Consider the following 8586-nt stretch of genomic DNA (forward strand, 5'->3'; position numbering starts at 1 on the left):
TCGGCGCTCTTGGAGGTGCCAAGCTTTCACTTGCTAATAGCCTAAAAAGCATCCCTGCGCGTCAACAATATGCTAGAACACTTGCGGGAAAAATGCAGAAGGTGGTTGTCCTTGGGTCGCTCCGTGTTCTTGGGGAGCACGAGGCACATCATTTTACACAATATTTTTTCGCTCTCTTGTTAAATTCCCAAAAAGTCGCCTTAGCACCTTTTGGACTCCCATGCTTCAAATATGATCAAATATGAATATGACCTTTCTTCAATATATAAAATTATTTTTAAAAAATCAATATCATTTATCCCTTCTGGAAGTAAATGGATGAGTTTCTATCCGTTTGAAACATTTTCTATCTTTAAGATTGAAATGGAAAGAACCGATGTATCCATATTGATTCCAGGTATCACTTCGATCATTTTCTATCTTTCTTCCAATCTACAATTACCTCTATTCTTTTAAATTCCAATCTTCCTATCCATATTTATCCAACACTTATCCACATGTATCCTTTTCTTTCCACTCCCGATCCCTAATCTAATGTTTCTTTCCAAATTAATCCTACGCTTATCCACGCCGGTCTTTTTGTATCCATTAGGCAATCCAAAATCTTGTCTCTCTTTCTCAATCCGTATCTTCTTATCTCATTGAATCTTTTTCTATCTTTCATAAAATTTAAGATAGCCTTATCTTCTTGAATCTCAGTCTTTCAATCAAAATGTGTGAATCCATTTCTATCTTTTCTCAAATATAAGCTAGCCCTATCTTCTTGCATCCCAGCCTTTCTATTCAAATAAATCCTCTACTTATCCAGCTCTATCGTTTTCTATTCATTCGGCTATAACAAATATCGTCTATCTTTTTAAATCCCTGTTTATTCCTATAATATCGTCTATCCTGAGCGAGACGCGCGTTAGTTGATGTACATCCCTGACTTAGTACCGGCAGCTTCCCAGTGGGTGGCTGACTGTAAAAGTTAGACACAAGTGAAATCACTTGCACCGTCTATAACTGGAGGGTCAGCAGACGCCTTTGTAGAGTACGAACTTGGACTAGTTAGTCGCAAAGATTTGGTATTTTGTTGTTAGGTATATAAACCCTTGCTGGTTTATTACTATTTTGCGGGAGTTTGAAATTCGAAATATGTTTTTATTTTCGAAACGTATAAGAATACTTCATTTTTGAATGGATTCAAATGAATAGAAATTAAAGCGATATATCGATTATAGTGAGTAGTCTGGGATAGATAAAGATAGGCATTTGTGAACAAAAAAGACAGTAAAAGATAGGCCCATGGGACCACAAGGGATAGTCATTGATAGAGAAAAATAGACAGTTGTGAACACCATATCTTTTTGAATCTTACAACATCCAGCAGGGATGTATACTAATAATTAAATTAAATTTTCCTGTTCAGTGTTAATACAATAATTGGCATTTATTAAGCGTTTAGTCGATTTTTTGAAGGGACAATTTCTGTTAAGAATCAAGAAATTGGAAAAATGTGCGATTTTTTATATTTATGACTTTGTAAATTATATCCTGAAGAATGTTTCGGATAGGAATTCATTCCGAGCTAATCAGAACTATTCCAAATCATTCCGATATCTGTATCCGAGCCAATGTGAATCAATCCGAACCAATAAAGTAATCAGAATGATTCGGAATAGTTGTGATTGGCTCAGAATGAATTCCTATCATAAAGTTTCACCAGAGCATTCATTTGAGCATCTTTATGTGAATGAGATTATGAGTTTATGTATGCGATTGAAAAATGGGATTATGAATATTAGGTGAAATTATAGCCTTTTTCGAATTTTCGCTTTACGCTTTACAGACATAGAAGTAACATTTTTATACATTTATCAAATGACATATCGTGTGAAACGCCTCAAGTTATTGAGAAAAAATGTGAATTTTTGATATTTTTTTCGAATAAATTGTTTAAACAAATGAAAATTGTTTTACAAAATAATATGGTGAAGGAATGGAAACTAAATTATAACAGTCAAGCGTTAAATTTAAACACGTTAAATTATGATCATTTCATGAACTCTGTGATTCCTCATAGGGGATTGTTTTTATTTATTGTTGAGGTAGATATAAAACTAGTTATAAAGAAATAAGCCATGACTAGAATCGGGCTTATCTATTTTTTATGATCATATTGATAGAATTCTATGATAATATTCTTTACTGAATGACGACACAATACATTAAAATCATACTCTATTCAATGCTTATTTATTTATTCTTATATTGTTACTAACACTTATATTTTAAAAGTTTTTTTTTTTGTTTTTTGAAGGATTTGGCAAATTACTTTTACTTTAATTAATAACTAATTGAATTCAATTAGTTTAGATGTTAAAGCCGAAACCACACCACCAACTACCTTAAAATTTAATTTTTAATCTCAATTACAATAATAAAGAACGACTTCTGTCTATCCACATTGATGAAGCTCAGTTTCAGATCGCTTATCGCGCGTTTTCATGTCTTTCAATATTATTTAAAAGAATAAAAATTTAAAAAAATATATTCTTTTAACCTCTAAAGTACATAGTTAACGCATGGTCACAGAATAAAGTGTTTTTATCTGATTTCAAGCTCTTCTGCTCTTCTGCTGAACCTCGGCCTTTTATGTCCACTCGCCTATCTCTTTCTGTAAGCTAATGTACATATCTCGTGGAACATAAAAAATATCTATTATTATTATTATTATTATTATTATTATTATTATTATTATGAAATCGTTACATTTATAAGGCAGACCTTTTTTACTTTTATGCTCAATTTAATTATGCAATTCTTTAGTGACACAGCTCTTTATTCAAAAGTTATTTTGAGTTTGACTTTGAAACTTGAATTTATTTTCGAATTTTAACACGTGAAAGAATCATAGAAAAGTTTCTAATTTAATACAACACGTGATACGGTACAATAAAAAGTTAAAATTTTGAATCGCGATAACGAAGGGATCCGCATCCATCAATGGGGGAATGATCTTTTGATTGAGTAAATTGCGAAGCAATAGATCAAGGACGTGTGCAAATCTAATACAGAATCAGAATGAGGATATACCGAATCCATTGTTACAGTATAGTATGAATCCGTTCGTGTAGCAAAATCTCAACCATAGCAGCTTTCAACCAAGAAGCGCTCGCAATAGTGTCAATGACTTTTAAAAATAAATAACTGTACACGAACCCCACCTGAAGTTATTATTTTTGAGCGTCTAGTGGCCATGATGATCGAAGTGAATTGAAGAGGGGACGACATTTTTGAGAGAATAATCGAACGAGTAACCATTTCGCTCAAAAATCGAGATATCAGTTCATATCCTTCGGTCGATACTTATCATGTGATACTTGAAGTGTTACAATTGTAACAAATTCGGCCACAAGTCGAAAGATTGTCCAAGAGTTGGGATGTACCGAAATGTAGGAATGTAGGAATGTCGTATGTGGCGAGATAAAAAAATAGTACGTAGGTAGAAAGATAGTATAGTAACTGAAACAGATTCGTCGTACGCTAGGCCCGTATTACTCTTTATAAAAAAACCGGTCAATCACGTCTTGTAATTGACTTTCGCAAACTCAATAGCCTAGCCCAAGGAATAAATTTCCCGCTGCCTGATCTAGTGGACCCCCATGCCCCATTTTATTTCGTAAAACTAATGTCTCGTGTCTTGGGACCTTTACGTGGCCAAAAAGCGGTATTTTTATCTCGATAACATACTTATTCCGGGTTACGTTTGGCCTGATTTTAGGAAGACGATAGCCCATTACAGCACATAGAAATAAATTGAAGATGGAACCACGAGACCAACCAGAAAACATTCCAGAGAAGTTAAGCAACCGAGAAGAATACAAAATTATTTGCTTGAGTGAAAAAAATATTCGAGGATCTTGATTTGATTCTATACTCGGATGAATTGAGGAGCAAGGCAGTGGCCTAGAGAGTAATCAATTAGGAGTCTATTTTGGACCAAAAATATATCTTGTTTGAGCTAACTCTAGGAAAGCCGATTGTTTCTAAGATCAGAAACCATAGAAATACATTTTGGGGCTCCTATCAAAAGAAACTGAAAGATAGGCTTGGGAAATTTCTCACAGAGTACGGTAACATTGATGAGTTGGGGCACGCCGTAGATTTTCTGCAATGGGCTCCGATCACATCATATGATAACAATTGCCCTACAAGCACAATTAAGTCTAGATATAATCAGAGTTGTGGAATACCCACCTGGAGAAACTCCGTAATGAGCGTTGTGTAGCACGGCAAATAGAACTAAATTGCCTTCACACTGAAACATGAAGCATGGTGGCTTTTATGTTGAATCGAAAGACATTCGGGAAACAGCGAGGCTCCACAATAATATGGAGAAAAACCTGGAAGCTCGCCTCGGGCTAATAAGGCTCGAAATTGGCGTCGAAAAATAAGAAACAACACTAAACAACCAGATGGAAGTTCACTTCCCGGGTTTTCAGCAAATTCGAACCGACCAATAGAAGGAAGCCTGGAACAAAGATTTGAAGAAGGTCGGTTGGAATTTCGCCGCCAAGGTCGTAAACAGCTAAAAGGTGGAATGGACCGTAGGGTGCTTCTACCCCTTCAAATCAACAGGCGCGGATTGCATCTATTCATCGCTTTTACAAAAATGCATGGATTTGGTCGTCCCTCCAGTCAAAATTATTTAGGTCAAGCATTGCGCTAAAGTACGTAGCATCAGCATGACTAGGCTTTCATTCCTAATATAAGCTAGGGTTACACTTTTGCAAGAGATTTAAGAACTATCAGCCTAATGTATTTTATTCTGATGACATTGGAGAAGCTGGTCGAGAGACATATCAGGAATGAGGTGATTATGGCCTCCCCACTGGACAGAGGGCAGCATGCTTTTTAGGCAGGGTACTCGGTAGAAACGCCACTCTATGCTCTTCTGGGCCAAATTGGAGCTGCAGCTAGAACAAAAAGGGTATGATTTGGACAAGTTCTTGAATATAAAGGGTGTCTTCAGCAATAGTCCTTTAGAAGTCATCTGTCGAGAGGCTTTTAGGTGTGGCATGTCAAAACCAGCTAGTATGATGAATAGGAAGCACGCTACACCGAAGGAGACTCGAAAGCAGATATGGTGAAAGCCTAGTCAAAGAAATAAAGCCACGCGGGTATCCACAGGGGGTGTCCTGTCACCCCTCCTGTGGTGCATGGTAGTGGATGGCCTCCTTCGTAGGCTAAATAAAGTGGGTTACTATTCCCAGGACTATGCGCATGACTTTTTAATCCTAGTCAGGGCGGCTCATCTGTTTACGCTCTTGAATTTTGTGGTTTGAGCTTGACGTTTTCAGATTCGGTTACATAACGTGGTATCGGGGAGTGATCCTAGCTAGCAAACTGAAGTAAGCGAAGGGCCTGGAGACCTAATGCAGGAAGTTTGTCATGACTTGCTGCATGTGCAGGAGAGCGTTTGGGTTGACTTGGTATCTAGGACCGAAAATGCTTGCATGGCTCTACTCAGCTGTTTGTAAACCAATACTTCTGTATGCGGCCCTTTCCTAGTGGTCATAAGCGAAACTTAATACAATGCAGAACAGGCTGCGACGACTACAAGCGCTAGATGCAAGAGCGGTGTACGCGATGGGCCACCTAGTCAGAGTAAATAGATAGAATCGGGGACTAGGTACACGAGGCTCCCGAGTTTCATCAGCAGACTGCCGATTCTAGAGATGAGACAAGATAAAATTAACGATTTAACTTCACCAAAGCTTTTCGCGCCTGCATACAAAGCAGATATGGGTAAAGAAAATGGTAAAAGATGGCTCCAGAGGAAACAGAGTGTCAGAAGCAGGAATCTATGACATCGCGAGAAGCAGGGCCATAGGGGTCCCAGTTGGGATACATGTTACTGTCTTTAAGGCGGAGGTCCTGGCCGTCCTTCGCTGTGCTGTAATATCAGAAGTCGTTTGGGAATGCAAAATAGCATTAAACCAACTTGCAGAAGAAAACAAAGTAGCTCTCATATGGGTCCGTGGTCACACAGAGATCAAGAGAAATCAAAAGGCGGACGATCTGGCAAAATGCGGCACGGTAAGTGAGTACATAGGACCAGAAGCGGTAATGGGACTAGCATCTTGCTGCACCGATCTTGCCATAAAAAGCTGAATCCGTACGAAGCACCGGGAATACTGGGAGAAAATTCGGGGTTTCGGATAGGCGCAATTCATCCTGGGCTATACGTACAGAATGAAGAGAGCCAGGGTATGGCACAATAGGCTTTATAGCTTAAACGCTAGAGGAGCTCCTAAGGGGTTATTCGTCCGTCCTAAAACTAACTAACTTCGATTGGGTCCCTGTTACAATGCTTCTTCTATGAGACAGCAAGTTAAATAATAAATACTTCATATTTTCACATATCTCCCACCCCTAACTGATTAGACTATTAAGGTTTTCAATACAGAAAAAATTTGCCATTAAATTCTTTACTAAAATTTATAATTCAAATATGTGAAAACTGAAATACCTGTGCATGCTTTCCGGGAGACTGTTTACGTCTTTGAAAATATCTTTTGAGTAGACATTACCATCCACAGGACAAATAACATTTTGCTTGAAGTTGAAATTAGCATAAAATTTAAAAAACCCATGGAGTAACTCAGGAATCGTGCTCTTCTTATCTGATAAAGGATGTCGAAGAGTTTTATCGAAGTTCACTTGCCAGCCCTCAATGATTTTGGGTTGACAAGTCCTCTTTAAGTCTATGACGGGAGGTACCAAGCTGACGTTAGTTTGCTGAAGATAGAAAATAAACAACATTGCGAGAGCGTAGTTTGTTATCCGTCCTCCTCGCGTTTCAGTCGAAATATCGCAGTGCTTCGCCCAATATTTAATTACCAACATCAGTGGTTTGAGACGAACATCCAACGATAGGTAGTGTTTGATGAGAAGACTGTTATGAACACCTAAACTATTTCTGAAGGACAAGTCACAAGAAATGTTTGTCGATACGTTGCAAAATTTTATAATTGGCGTCTTAGCTTTGGGAATTGGTATAACTTTATTAAACATGTTTGGCTTTCTAAATAAGAGCCTCTTCGCCTCTCCAAACACTTTTTTGAGCGTCCATACGTAAGGGCGTCTATCGTCATCGTTGCTTAACGGCTCTCCTGCAAGAATGGTAAATTTATTATTGTACGCGTTTCCGCTTACACAATAGAAGCTTAAAATAATTTCAGTTCAAATGTTTTCAGGATGGCCTCTAGCATGCAGAAAAATGTTAGTAGTATAGTGTGAAACTATGCAGGTTATTTGGACTTCACACTCGTAAGAAAAGACCAATTCCAATTCACCAATTCACACGATATTGTACTTCACATATGTATCAAAATGCCACTTCTATGCCTGCTAAGCGAAAAGAAAGTTGGCGCTTGCAACACTCGGACGTACGGCATTCTTCGCGCGTGCGCATCAATCAAGTACACCACTTGTTAAAGACTTTACCCTGTCGGATGGCGTTGATATTCGTGAAACAGCTGATTTCTTAGCGAAGAGAAAGTTCTTTCAATCCGGCCTCTAGGGAAGAAAACAATCGAATTTTCGGTCTCTGCATACGCAAAGATCTCTTCGACGCACATGGATTGTTAACTGTAACTTTTTACACTCTCTACAGGCATAGAAAAGTTGCATTTTGATCTTGTGTGAAATAATATTCAATTTCAAGTTTAAACGTAGAGAAATTAAGTGGCGAAGCAAGTCATGGAAATGAAGATCAAATAAGAAGAAGAGGCACGATAATTATTATTGAGACATTTCGATCACTGTTTTGACCCTCATCAGTCAAAAGAAAAAAAAACCTTTATCAAGCCTGTTAGGACAATTAAAAATAATTTAGAAAATATTATATAAAAACAAAAAATTAATGATTAGATAAAAAAAATTCTGAACAATTTATAAAATAAAAGAAAGGTTGTCTCATAAAAGGAGGCCGTCAATTTTAAATGAATATTATAAGAGATAAATATAATGTCAATGAAAAGACGGATAGGTCAATGTGAATAACATACCTATTATAAGTTAAAAATCGAAGAATAAAGTTAGATTAAAGAATTTCACAAAAACAAAATAAACATGACGTAGAACGTATAAATATTCAAAACAAAAAACCATGGAAATAAGTGAAGAAGGGCGAAAGCCCGACATCAAGTTTGACGCGAAGACAACTGACTGAACAAACTAATAGCGAGTTACAAAAATTCAAACAAGAAATACAGAAAGTGATGAAAGCGTCGATAAAATAGAATGAAACTCTATCAAAAACAAAAATTAAAATCTTGTAAGAGGTTTATAAACGTTAGGAAATAAATTATTTTCATATCGGAGATAAACATTATTTAGTACTTTGTTGATAAAATCTAAAAATTATCTAAATCAAATGTAGGAAGAATGTCTGGTGATGCGTGGTGGAATGATGAAATTCAGGCTGCCCAAAATGCAAAAAGAGAAGCGTACAAGAGAACTTTGAACATCGCAGGTCTTAGCAATGAGGAAATAAGTAGACGTAGAAATGATTATAGACGCGAAAACAGGATACTT

The 8586-nt window shown here is 37.0% G+C and overlaps 1 protein-coding gene across 8 annotated transcripts in view; it reads right to left on the minus strand.

Moving 5' to 3' along the window:
• The window catches only part of LOC117174092 (speckle targeted PIP5K1A-regulated poly(A) polymerase-like), a 209117-nt gene that overhangs the window by 22933 nt on the left and 177598 nt on the right, over positions 1-8586 (minus strand). For all 8 annotated transcript variants that reach the window (XM_033362795.1, XM_033362799.1, XM_033362797.1 and 5 more), the window contains one exon: positions 6518-7160. In XM_033362795.1, coding sequence (XP_033218686.1) covers positions 6518-7160 — 643 coding nt within the window. The remainder of the gene's footprint in view (positions 1-6517; positions 7161-8586) is intronic.

The sequence above is a fragment of the Belonocnema kinseyi genome, chromosome 6, assembly GCF_010883055.1.
Source record: "Belonocnema kinseyi isolate 2016_QV_RU_SX_M_011 chromosome 6, B_treatae_v1, whole genome shotgun sequence".
NCBI lineage: Eukaryota > Metazoa > Arthropoda > Insecta > Hymenoptera > Cynipidae > Belonocnema > Belonocnema kinseyi.